The sequence below is a fragment of the Chinchilla lanigera genome, unplaced genomic scaffold, assembly GCF_000276665.1.
Source record: "Chinchilla lanigera isolate Chin_1 unplaced genomic scaffold, ChiLan1.0 scaffold00070, whole genome shotgun sequence".
NCBI classification, from domain to species: domain Eukaryota; kingdom Metazoa; phylum Chordata; class Mammalia; order Rodentia; family Chinchillidae; genus Chinchilla; species Chinchilla lanigera.
Window position 1 is genome coordinate 2172566 of NW_004955471.1, and position 14036 is coordinate 2186601.

Below are 14036 nucleotides of genomic sequence, written 5' to 3' on the forward strand. Positions count from 1 at the left end.
TTTTAACCCCTTACATACATATTCAGTAAGCTGTCATTCTCTGTATATTCTGTGTATATGTACAGATGTGCAAGGCACACACGCACACACGCATGCAGACGTATTACACTTTGTATTAAATGGTGAGCATTTCCCCACAGTTAATCTTCTGAAATGTGAAGCTGCATAGGTGTCAAGTTCCACCACTGACCAGAAAGGAGAATTGTTTAGTTTTTTTTTGTTAGTTTTTAAAACTAAATAATAATATACCTTTCTTGTATGATTTCAGTGTGGATTAAATGGGTTGATTTTCATCACTGTCACAGCTCCTGAATGTGACACTAATCACTTCAATGCCCAGTGAATGGTATCTTTATTATTATCACTATCATGTCAATTCTTCAATGACTATATACCATATAACCTGATTGCCACTTTCATTAAATATTATGGCATATAAATGAACACAATGCCAGTTAGACATAAGGTGGCAGAAAAGGATTTAGAAATGCGTAATGGATTTGGTTGTATGGATTGCATCTGAAAAGTTTTCGTATACTTACATATGAAGATAGTCACTCAAATAATCACATAAAGCTAAATAGAAATGACATCATTATATTTTTGGCCCTGTAGATAATTCAAACAGGCATTAGATCCCTGAGACAAGGATAAGATGCTAATAATAAGTTGAATAATTATTTCAGTCGTTTCACACAGGGAAGGCACACGTAGCCTGCATGTCTGTCTAGGCACATACATATTCTGTGTTGCACATGAAAAACAAATTGGCAGATACAGCATTAATGTGGCACTATGCACTGAGTTTAAGTTTTACTCTGCTTTCTTTTTATTAACTTTCTGTGAACTACAGGGTCACACAGTAAATTGGGATTGTGGTGGAAGTTAGCACCATTTCCTCATCAAAATGATCCCAGTACTTTATACTTTCAGTGGATGGAACTAAAACACATAGTTTCCTTAGAAAAAAATATCCCCCTTTTGATGGACAGTGTGCTGCTCTATTTGACAGCAAGTTACAATTGGGCAGGCTATAGCTGTAATAAGCATCAGGTTAACTTAAATCATTTATGTTTGTTAAAGCATTATTGACCTTCAGAGTGACTCTCCAGTTCTGTGTAGGATCACAGCCTGAAAGGGAATGTAAAAGACATCAGTTTTACATTGGTGAAGTATCTAACATTCAGGTTCGCGAAAAGAGACTGAACTTGAATTGACCAGATGAGCACCTCTATCTGCGTGGCTTTGTGCAGATACAAGTAACAGACAGTCCTCAGCATTATATATGATTCTAACCCTTTTCATGCCGCACTGTAGTGTCCCATGTGCAGTGTCCCATGGAGTAAGATCCCTAGATGTTCACAGCAAGGTCTTTTGGGTGGAGACATGGAGAATAAAGGTCGCAGCTGAAAGTGAGGAGGCTGAGTGTGGTTCTGTTTCCTAAAGCAGATATGCCAACCTGAATCCCCTGCAGGACAGTGCAGACAGCAACTTTGAAATCACATGGAGCTAGATTCAAATCCTCCCTCTGACGATTGCTAGAGGTATGACCTGCATGAGCCACTACAGGTTGCAGTGCCAGGTGTCCTCACGTATAAAGTGAGAATGACAGCAGCCCCACAGGTTTGAGGTGAGGCACAAAGGAGAAAATCTATGACATTAGTAGAGAGTTGTCTTCTAATGGACAAAGCAATGCTTAGAAAATAGCAACCCCAGAATGTAAATAGCCACATTCTTACATAATTTACATGAAGGTAAGACTGTTTACTTAGTCACATATCTCACCAGTGGGTGTCGGCTTTTTAGCTCTGATGTCACAGTTTAAAATGAAATGGAGCCTTTTGTCCATCTTTTCTCCCGAGTTATATAAAAAGAAAAGCATATTAATGAGAACAAATCTTACTTTCTTGGAGAATAATCTTCTGCATAGCACTGGTTTTGGTTAATAATTATGTGTATAGACCAGTGATGGCAAACCTATGGCACGTGTGCCACAGCAGGGTGTTGGTATCCTTGAAATCTCTCAAAGGTTCACCATCCCTGGTAGACAGTAAACAAAATGGTAAATAAAGGTGTGCATTTAAGAATAAATTTTCTTTCATTCCAAGCTCATTTTGCAACTTCCATTCCTTTAGCAGTCCCCAGAGGCAATGATTCTTAACACTTCCCTTGTGTACTTGCAGGAGTTTGTGTGGCATGTGTGTGTGTGTGTGTGTGTGTGTGTGTGTGTGTGTGTATTGTGTATAAAGCTATTCTCCATGTTTATTACACAGCCAAGGACAGTCTCCTCCCAAAGCTTGTACCATAGGGGCATCAGGCAATTCAGATGAAAAGAGACAGGAGTGCCCTCAGGGATGGGACATAAGCCTTTGTGACAAGTGATGGGTTTAGATGAGATGGAGCCAGTAGATGCACTCAGATCATCAGGATGGGGGAGCGCCCCTGGGGGGTGGGTATCCCTGGAGAAGAGGTCCAACATCCTCAAATGTGACCTCCTCCCCAGTCTCTCACTGGATCATGTAATTCTATGTGTTGGTGTACCTGTTTCCCACTTCTTACCACCTCTGCCTGGAACTTCCTGGAATGACAGTGGTGCACACAGGAAGGAGAATGAGGAGGTGGGCTGTGAGCCCAAGTCCCTGTGTGCCCACTGCTTCCCTGAAGTGCTAGCCACTCTGCAACCACCCTCCTCTCTCCTGACTCCAGCCTCCTTTGGAGACCTTGGTCTGTAGGAGGATTTGCGGGGACTGAATCCAGGGACCATCCACACTCTCTCAGTACTCAGCTCCAGGAACTGGAGAGACTCCTGTCCCCACTTCCTCAAAAAGCCCTGTGACACTTACAAGCCTGTGGGAACCTCCTGTGTCAGGACACGGGTATGTTCTGGGCACTCCTAGGACATTCATGGAGTTGATCCTCTAATGACATACCCCAGCTCACAGGCACCCCATCTGTGGTCAAGTGAAGTGTACCATTTCATAATTAGCAATAAGTGTGACACCCTCAAATGCTGCGATAGTGTCAGGACTGGGGTCAGGGAATGAGATGCTTAAAAGTGAGAGAGACCAAGCTCAGTGTCATACACTTATAATCCCAGTGCTCTGAGAAGCTGAAGCAGGAGGATCACAAGCCCAACCTGGAAGCTGAGTGACTTAGCAAGACCCTGTCTCAAAAATACATACACACATACATAATAAATGAGGACAGGGGATGTAGCTTAATGCATAGGCCCTGGGCTTAGTCCCCAGTTACCTCTCCCTGAAAGGAAGTGAGAGGCTTTGATGTGAAGTAGAACCAGAATCTTCAGCGAGGCAGGGTCACAAGACAAAAAGACAAGGCAGTAAATGAACAAGAGCATGTGGAGTTAGGACTGACAGAGATGGGAACAGCAGTCAAGAAAGACACCAAAGCAGGGCAGGGCAGGAGAGGAAGCCAAGGGAACAGGGCTTAGGCAACGGGAGCCGTTGATGGTGTACTTTGACTATTAAAGGAGCAGGGCACAGGCTGGGGTGTAGATCATGGGTAGAGCACTTGCCTGGTTGCACGAGGACCTGGATTCCAGCCCAAGTACTGAAAAAATTTAAAAAGGAGCAGGGTATCAAGTTACCAGTACAGGCTACAGCATGGTATGGGAAGGGAAGCTGGACGCTATAACCTACATTTCAGCAAAGGAAAGGCCTCAGCTGATTAGGAAAACCTTTCATGGGACATTCGACACATATGATGGTGACTGTTAAATATCATGACAGACTTCTCTTTCCCCCCCAGCCCTGGTGATGCCCCTGCATGAGTGTGCTAAGGAAATAGCCCCCTGATGTCACCCGTGTGGACTTCCACACTGAACAGCCTGGGTACCTGTCAGGTCAGCCCCGGGAACCCATATGTGGATGGCAAACCACAGCCTATGAATTGGGAGGCAGAAGTCACCTGGCTTAACTCATACAATTTAGAATGCCACGTGCCTGAATCATCGTTTTTAGAATTTCAAAGACCATTCGATGTAATGGAAGAGAGAGAAATGTTAAGTGGGGTTTTGGGTCTTTTTGTTGTTGTTGTTGAGAGCACATAACCAGTTTGGTGATTTCAAATCCAAGTGGTCTTCCCTAGACCAGGCTATCTCAGCAACACTTAGGCTGGAGGTGGAGACAGGTGAGCTCCCCTCCTGAACATTGAACATTAAATGAAATGTCAGCCGCTTTTGGCTTTAGAAGTCAGGGAGGATTGTTTGGCCCTCCCTAGGAGGGTGCAAAGGGTTCCTTCCCATTCTACCATCCAGTGACCTCTCCTTGAACTTGGAGGTGGGAGGCCCGACTCAGGACGGATTTCCTGGCCCCCCACACCAGTGCGTACGTGGACAGTTCCCCACTCCACAGTCCAGCAGCCCTGGAGGCCTGAGCTCCTCAGTCCCCAGACGGGCCACTTCTACTACCCTGAACTCCTTCCTGTCCTCCCAGCACAAACCCTACGAATGACAAAGCAGACCCAAGAAACAGTGTTCCTGCCATGCCCACAGCTAGTAGATGTGTCTCCTTGCGATGCTCTGGGATGTTGTCTCACTGTCATCTGGGACCCCAGGACCGGGCGCATGTCCTAAAAACCACACAGCTCCTATTACATGGCAGCTGCCTCCTACATGGGCATATCAGATCAACAAAATGGGGTTCTTTTTTGGGTTTCCTAAATCACATTGCTTCTGAGGCTAATCCAAGGAAACAGGGACTGTTTGGGTTGGTTTTATGTGAGAATAGGAGAGACTGGTAGGATCTTAAAGGATTTTCTTCTCCCTGAACACATTTTCCTACTATGTGCAAGTGCGTGGCTTATGTCCCTTTCACTTCTTTTGCACATATTGCTGCTCAAGCTACAGTGGAACAAAAGGAGTAGTGGGATTTCAAAACACACTTGAACTTCACAGGGACAGAGAAGAGGAAGTGAAACGAGTATGCCAAGTATCTGCCACCAAGAGTGTAGGCAGAGAGGCCTCCATTTTAAAAAAAAAAAAAGGGGGGGGGGCCTGGGGATTTAGCTCAGTGACAAAGTGCCTGCCTGGCAAGCGCAAGGTTGTGAGTTCGGTTCCCGGTACCGGAGAAAAACCAAAAAAAAAAAAAAAAAAAAGACCAATTGTCTGTAAAACAGCTCTAGAGGAAAGTGCCCAGCCCTCAGGGACAGAAGGACGGGAATGAATGTTGCATTTGTGGAGACCTCGTTGGCTTCTGATCTACACCATCTCCCACTAAAAAGAGCTCCAGGGTTTTGACCTCACAGCCTGAGGGCACAGACTGCTGTGGGTCACTGCTCTATGAGGACATCACAGCCATCTAATCAGCCTAATTCTGCTTCCTGGAAGTTGATTAGACTGGCTGTGCAATGCTTTCTGTCATATCAGCCAGGCCTGAGCAGATCATTGTGATGTATGAGGGCACGTAATAAAAAAAGTCTTAAGTTGGGGCTGGGGATTTAGCTCAGCGGCAAAAAGCGCCTGCCTGGCAAGCGCAAGGTCGTGAATTCGGTTCCCGGTACCGGAGAAAAACAAAACAAAAAAAAAAGTCTAAGTCACCCATGGCTACATGAGTTTCCAGACAACTAGAACCAGTTCTGTTCGTCCCCCTCACAGTGGGTTCCTCCTACCCAGAACTTGAACACAGGTTGCCATTTGTCCAGTCAGCACTGGTGATTGTTATAATGAACTTAATTATAAAATAGAATTGTTAGGGGGGCCGGGTGTGGTGGCACATGCCTGTAATCCCAGCATTTGGGAGGCTGAGGCAGGAAGATCCTTGCGAGTTTGAGACCAGCCTGGGTTACAAAGTGAGCCCAAGGCAGGCCTGAACTGCATAAAGAGAGACTCTATCTCAAAAAGACAATCAATCAATCAATAAAATAAAATATAACTGTTATGGAAAAAAGAGCAGGTAGGATACAGAGTTACCCAGTCAAGAGAAATGGAGAGAATGGAAAGTCAGGCTTGATGCTGTTGTAGGGGCAGAAGTTGAGATACCTTCCCTCACCCATTATAAGGGTCTCACCAGCATTCTGATAACGAAAAAAAAAAAAAAAAAAACGAGAGCAAAGCACAACAAGTGTATCTTATCAAAGTTGTATGTGACCTGGGAACCTTGAGATGTGAACACCCAAGAGAGACTCAGGCTTTTGTCCTGAGGTTCCATGAAGAACGGACAGCCACACAGAAATGGGATTGGACGGAGGGTCAGATCTAGCAAGGGGAGAGTTGGTGCCTGTCTGTTCTGATTCCTCCTGGATTCTTCAGGAAACATTCTCTCCTCCTGGGCAGGAGACGGGACCTCTGTGGAATGAGTCTGCGAGGGAGAAATGAGAGTGAGACCTTTTTAGGTTTCATATCTTCCTTTAGAATAAAGGGTTTCCATGACTCATCTTGGAGAAGAGGAATTTGGGTTTCTATGACTCACTTCAGGGTAGCAGGAGGGCAGGAGAAGGTTAAAGGAACACTATTTATGACACTGCATCTGAGGACTTCTAAGCTCTCTCAGCTGAAAGTACTCAGCATGCAAGCACACCCGTAGTTGAGTGTAAGACTTCTAGAGTCTCAACACCTTTTTCATATCCTTATGTTTCTATTTGCTTGCTTTAAAATCGCCTTCACTGCCTTTCTAATGCCCAGGGAATTGTCATATTTTCCCCAATTTCTTAAATATTTAAAAGACCCCTAATTTACAAATCTTGGGTTGATATGGGGTCGGTCCTTGTTTGCCGTTCTTGTTGGCACTTATGTAGATCTCTTGTCTTTTAGCATGTGGTTCTATATTTGTTTTCCATAAAGCAATTTATCTTCACTATTGTCAAGAAAACAATAAACTTGGTGATCATTTTCTTGTACCAGTGTAGATCAAGTTAATGAGTACAGCTAATTGCTAAGACGCCTGCCTCCTGACAGTCTATAGTAAAAATCATGATTGGCTGTGGCTGGGTTCGAGAAAATCCATGCGAGCAGGCAGGAGGAAGGCTGAGTCCCTCCTGAAGGAAAAGGCTGACACAGAGCCACAGTGCACCCTCAGTCTACAGGAAGTGGTCCTGGATCTCCCCTTAGATTTGTTGAGACTCACAAAAGAATGATCCTGTTTTATGATACACTGCCGGTTCTACTGCGTAGTTTCTCTATTCAGACTCTGGTTGAGACTCATTTGCATAGGGTCTACAGCTTCCCTTCCCCTTTACACTTGATATAGCTAAAAACCCAGAGACACGGCTGAGGATGTAGCTCAGTGGTTGAGTGCTGGCCTAGCATGTATGAGGCCCTGCACTGCGCGAACGGAAAGACAGAAGAGATCAACTACAAAAGCAACAGCTGCTTTATTTGGCCCATTTCATTGGAAATGTTTGCTTTTGTTTATTACCCCTTTAATATGCATTTTGGAAAGCCAATAATACTAGTCTGAAATTTAAGATTTTTTTTTAATGTTGCAAACATTTTTAGATGTTGAAGGTGGGACAGTTTTTCCTGCTTATCATTTTCATGTCAAGAAAGAAAGACATACAGATAATATTAAACTTCCTGCTACTTTCAAAATTTTTTGAAAACTTTTATGGTGCTTTTCCCCTTATTTTCTTGATCTAGAACTCATACTGGAAAAAAAAAAGCCCTAGTATTACCTGGCCCCGTGTTCATCATAAACATCTTGGAAGCTGATTTTCCTATGTCTGCAGTTATCTAGAGCATCTGTTCTGTCCCTGTCTGGGGAGATTTTCATAATCTTCATGACTACTGCCAAAATGTTGTCCTTTTCCTCCTCAAAAGAGGCATAAGCTTTTAATTTGGTATGATTCCATTTGTTGAATCTTACTTAATTTGATGTGATTCCATTTGTGGAGTATTATTTCTTGTGCCACAGAGGTTCTGTTCAGAAAGTCCTTGCCTACGCCTATGTCTTTAAGAGTTGTATCTGCGTTATCGTCCAGTAGATTAAGTGTTTCTGTTTTAACATTTAGATCTTTGATCTACTTGGATTCTAGCTTAGTACATGCTGAGATATATGAGTCTAGACTTAATCTTCTGCATGTGGATATCCAATTTCCCAGCACCATTTATTAAAGAGACTGTCTATCCTCTAGTATATATGTCCATCAGTAGTGAATTCCTAAGAAAAATGGAGTACTATGTTTTCATAAAGAAAGATAAGCTGTATCCATTTATCTGTAAATGCCTCAAGTTTAAGAACATAATATTAAGTGAAGTAAGTCAGACACACAAACTCAGATATCACATGGTTTCTCTTATATGAGAAACACAAATAAAGAACAAAATAGAAGATGAATAGGAGGTAGGGAGAAGTTGAAATACTTTCCCAAACTACAAAGTGCATTGCTTTAAAGATATTTCAGTATTGATGTTAATTGGTTTTATTTACACTACTAGTGTATCTTAGTTTATTAAAAGAAAGACGTGTTATGTTTCTTTTTTGTGAGAATCTTTTTGGTTTATGTTCTGTACTGAGTAACTACTTTGAAGATCGTGATACACACTGTACTAACTATTGTGACTCTCATTATTTGATTGGCATAGAGATATATAGATAGGTACATATATACATATAGTCTATCACCAAGTTATAAAATGAGGCTTGACTCAAAGAACTTTAAGGGAAGGGGAGAATAGTATTATTATAGCATTTTTTCAGAATGATTAAGGAAAATATGTCTTCCTATCTTTGGGAATCATTTAATTTTTCAGGACTTCCAGAGAAGAAGCTTCATAGACTTGATGTTAGACCCTTATTATTGTCTCTTATACTCTAGTCTTTAATTTGGGAAGCCCATCTCCTAAATGACTTTATCCTTCACTAAACTCCTTTCAGCCTCTCTAGGGCAGTATCAGACAAATGGCAGTAATGGAATTCGTCTTTCTAATTCCCTAACCATTAACTTTCCCGTAGCCCATAATCCCTGCTATGTTAATGCCAGGCCAGCTTGCTTTATATTTCCTGAATGGACTTGCCATTTCTTTTTTTAATAAGAGCAGCTTGCAGTTTCCCTTCAAAGGCACAAAAAGGGCTTTTTCTCTGCAAGACAGGATGGGAAATTTTGAAAGCTAATTATTTCTATTCAGATAGCCAAAGTAAAGTTATATTCATAGCCAAGTTTTAATGTGGTCTTCAAATGCACTTTATATGCTCACGTTGCAGAAAGGCATATTTCATTTGCTAAAGAATTGTTTTAAATGAAATTTAATTTCAAAAACATTATTTCTAGTTTACCTGCTTAAAATATTTTGCCTTCCTTTAAATAAAATCTCTGGTTAACACTTGAAAATACTGTTTTCCACTTACTCTGTTCAGGCTTTGAAAATAAAAGGCAATGTAAGTGATGAACTTGGGTCCAAATATTACAGAATACTAGTGAAACACATCTGCACAAATATCTGAGCTCTTGACTTAATAGCAAACACAGTGAACATGTTTACTTGGGGTCCAGATTTCTTATTCTAAATGTAGTGCCATGCAAGTCCGTGGTCTCTTTTTCAGCCATGCCTGGGCTTCATCAGTAGAGATACCAGTTAGGGGAGACTGACTGATTTTGCCAGGGCTAAGAACTTTGCTTATCTTACAATATGAATCACTATAATTTGTTTTCTGAGGTTATTTTCCATGCTTAAAGAAATCTTTTAGATTTTTTTTCTTCTTGTACTAGGGATTGAACCCAGCACCTTCACACTGAGCTATGTCCCCAGCCCCGTTTTGTATGTTTTATTTTGAGGCAAGTCTTATGAAGCCATTAAGTCACTCTGGCTAGGCTCAAACATGTGATCCCCCTGTCTCAGCCTCCCAGAGCGCTGGGACTACAGGTGTGCACCACCACACCTCGCTTATTCACTCATGCTGTATGGAGTGTCTTCTAGATTATAATCTGTAGAGGACAAGAATTTTTGTTTTTCATTACCACTTTTTTAAAACCGAGAGCTGCACTGGGCACAGAAGAGAGGGTCCAAACGCATTAAATGACTGAGCATCACTACTGCGGGCAACGTAATTCGGCTCACTGAGGACACAGTGAGAAGCAAATAAACTCAGGCTTGCTGTCCTGGAGCTTGACTGAGGGGAATGTAGTAGAGCTTGATCAGAGAAACAAATGTGTTTCCAGGGTGAGCGTGCTGTAAGCAGCAGTACAAAGTGTGTTGAGGCTGCAGATTGGAGGAATCAAGTTGGGAGACCTGTAAGAGGGGCTCCCTGAACCAATAGCTCTGGTGAGACCAAAGGAGGAATAGGCAGTAATGAGAGGAGAGGCCCATCGTGTTGTGTTTCGTCCGAGTCTTTCCCTCTCACTCTCACATCTCCCCTTGGTAGTTGTCATTACAGACTCTTGCTAACTGTCCCTGCGACCCTCATTGCTAGCTACTCCTGGACCTCTGCAAAAATCTGAAGTTTGTACAGCTCATCTTTTAAGAAACAGCCAGTACTCATCTATTTTTAAAAGAGCAAGTCAGTATTGTTTTAAAAACAAAGGAGAAAATATCAAAAAGATAATAAATTCACCAGGAGAACATCTCCTTTTCTGCTCATTTACTTTATCTGCTGTGTGCTTAGGGAAGTGCCCCCTGATAAATACCCGATGGGTTCTGACTGGTCAGCCAATAGATTGGTTGGTCGGTCAGCTGCTTGGATGGCTGGCTGGTTGGCTGATTAGTTAACTGGTGAGATGTTGGTGTTTTGGCTAGCCAGTTGGTTTGTGGGCTGGCTGGGAGGTCACATGTCAGATGGTTGGCTAATTGGCTGATTAGATGATTATTTGTTGAGTAAAAAGGAGGGCAAAAGATTAGCATTAAAGTCAGATACTAACTTCATTGACTTTGTGATATTGAACAAGTTACCTAGCAATATAAGTTCTTTATAAACAATATTTTTCTCATAGGTTGTATTAGGGTGTGGCTGCTAGTTCATATAAAGCTTTAAGTAAGATACATAGGATGTTGAAGTGTTCACTAGTGTATATTCATTGATTTAGAGAAAACAAAGAGGCTTGGATATAGCTTAGTGGTAGAGCACATACCTATCATGCATGAGGCCCTGGCTTCAATCCCTATCATAGTAAAAAAAAAATTTTTAATTTTTTTTAATTTTTAAAAGAAAGAAATTTGAATTTTTTTCAACATGGAACAAAATGAGTGAAACCAAATGATTAGTCTGCATTGAATGTTAACTGCTAATTTTAAACCTTCAAATATGTTTTATTGCTGCAAATACATGTGTATTTCAGGCCAGAAGTATACATACCTTGGGTGGAGAAAGCTTATTTAGAAAACTGACAAACACAGAAACCATTTTCTTCTTTGAAGGATTAAAATTTAATCACCTCCGTCCTCATTGCCCTCTCGTTGTATCAGTTCAGGGCTCAGTAGGATAGTAATGCTCTCCATTAAAAGAAGAGCTCATGATATATTTTTATTGACAGGAGTGATAGCAGTTACCCAGGTATTTGCTTTATAATTATTTGCTTACCTGAACATCACGTTGTATGTAATTTTCCATACGCACAGTCATACATATGCATAAGAGAGGTAGGAGACTGTGGTGGGATAGGACAGAACAGATCACATTTAAGCCTGGGTTAGGGCTGTGCAAGAAAAGTGGAAGCAATAAGCTGTAGCTATAAAAATGAGGAGATGAAGTTTATTCCAGCTATTCATGTCACAAATGGAACGCTTTTTTTTTCTTTTTGCTAGTTATGCAGATATAACATGCACTGATGTCACTGTCGAGTAGGACCTCTCTATGCCACTGCCCTAATGCTAGGCATGAGGAACTGTCTTTGACAGGCTGTCTCATACATAGATACAACTGCCCCATGTCTTGCAGCCATTGTCATCCGCAGCCATGCCATGGGTGCAGAATTTCAGAGGTGGCTGTGCTAGTTTCTTAAACACTGTCAGAAATGAAGGCAGCAGTTATACATCTGTGTTACTAACAAGCAGCTTTTGGTGTTTCAGCGGCGACTGGGAGATGCAGCAAAGAAAGCCATCAGCAAGCTCCAGGTTAGGACCATCAAGAAAGGCGACAAGGTAACAGCCTCTTCTCTTTTTGGTGAGGAGCTACTGAGGGACAGAGGAAAAGGGGAGGCTGGGAAGGGAAACACATGCTAAAATTTATCCTATAAGCATCTAGTTCTTATTGCTCTTTTTTATGTGCAAAATGCATACAATAAGGCAGGAAGTCACTGGGTAGAGAACGTGAAAACTGAAAAGTTAAGTATGCAAGAAAATAAATAAACCCAGGAGGAGAATAGTACACAAATGTACTACCTTAAACAGAAATAGGTCCCAGTTTTAGGTTGGGATTTTTAAAAGCCAATACAAAAGAAGAAACAAAATTCAGTATTCAGACAAGATTTACCTTATTCCAGTGTCCCACAAAATAAATAAATTAAAAAAAATGCTTCTGTCTACTAGTAGGATGGAACCCTTGAACAGAGCTATTTGCTGATCTGTGTTCTATGCACAAATCAACAGTGTAAATGACGGAAGGCTATCCAGTCTGTCTGAAACATTCACCTTTAGGTGAATTCACTCCCTCTTGCACTATGGAATGATGGCATGAAGCCAAAAGCAATCCTATGTCTCGAGGAAGGACAGTGGATTACAATACAGTTTATGGGTTTACGGTTCCTGGGGGGTATGGCAAGGGATTCATATCTCCACATGTGCACCAAATGTTGTCTCTACTATGAATAATTGCTTTTTCTGACAAATCAGGCGCTATTATTTTTCAACCATATGAAAACACTGTTGGGCTTAATGAGATAAAATTCCACTCAGCATGATGGCATGTGACTGTAACCCCAGCACATGGGAGGCTGAGGCAGAAAGATCACAAGTTTGGGTCCAGCACAGATAACTGAATGACTTAGCAAGAGTGTTTCAAAAAGGAGTTTGGCGGGTATATGTCAATGCAAAGCCCCCAGTACAAAAAGAAAAGACAAAAAGAATTGTTCATTATAACATTTTCATCACTGTCTTCTCCCTTTCCATCAGAGAATAATAAAAGTACAATAAATATTACATAAGTAATAAATTGTGAAGTATTAAAAGAGATTTATATACTTGAAGAAATAGAACGGTTATTTTGTTTTTATTTACATATGTTTCATTAGGTTACAGAAGAATAAGTCACTGAAATATCATTTAGACACTTGTCCATAAATATTACTTCTGATCCTCAAGAGTTTGATATGTCATCATGAATCATAACTAAGAGCATCGTTAATAATGGCACGTGAGAAAATGCTTTTCCTCACAGAAGCACTTGCAGTGGAACCTAGAAACAAAGTGGAGGTTGAAAGGGATGGAAACTAAGCCAATCACCAGTAAATTATTGATGAAGAAAATCAGCACGGGACATTGAAAGCTTTGCTCTAGCCTTGCTCCCCTTGGGTTTACTCGGGTATTTACTTAAAAATTGAGGCTGAGAATGTAGGCTCATCTCTGCTGCTTCTGTTGCAGGAAACAGAGCCAGATTTTGACAACTGTGCCGTGTGTATTGAAGGGTACAAGCCCAACGACGTGGTCAGGATCCTGCCCTGCCGGTGAGTTGCTAGGCTGCCTGCTTCTCATGGTGTGTGGAGATCCTGCTGCTCTCGCAGGCCCAGACTTCCATGTTGACATTGCAAATAAGAAACGCACACCTCCTTTCCTGTCACCTTGGTCCGTGGAAAGGCTTTCTTCTTGCTCTTTGCATAAAAGAAGCAAACTGCTATGGACCAGAACCTCACGATTGAGCTTGTGATGACGCAAGTCCAGGTGCCACTTCTCGTGAACAGTAGCCCTGTGATCCTCAGAATCAATTCTGGGTTTTACTGTACTGTTTTAATTAAAATCACAAACCCTTAAAATATTTTGCAAATGATCATGAAGGGATGTGCAGTCAGAATATCAGGAGTAAGTAGGAATCCAAAGGCATATTCCTCATCCCTTAATGTTTTACTACCGGAAAGAGAATATGACAGCAAGTTCCCCCCCAGTTTGTGAAATATACTGGAGGACACCAGGATATAGATTTGGGAAGACGTCCTGA

General features: G+C 41.7%; 1 protein-coding gene across 1 annotated transcript in view; it reads left to right on the plus strand.

Moving 5' to 3' along the window:
• Rnf150 (ring finger protein 150) overlaps nucleotides 1-14036 on the plus strand; it is a gene marked incomplete in the record, with an annotated part of 229038 nt that overhangs the window by 145787 nt on the left and 69215 nt on the right. The window contains 2 exon segments of the mRNA XM_005400865.2: nucleotides 11957-12028; nucleotides 13466-13548. Coding sequence (XP_005400922.1) covers nucleotides 11957-12028; nucleotides 13466-13548 — 155 coding nt within the window.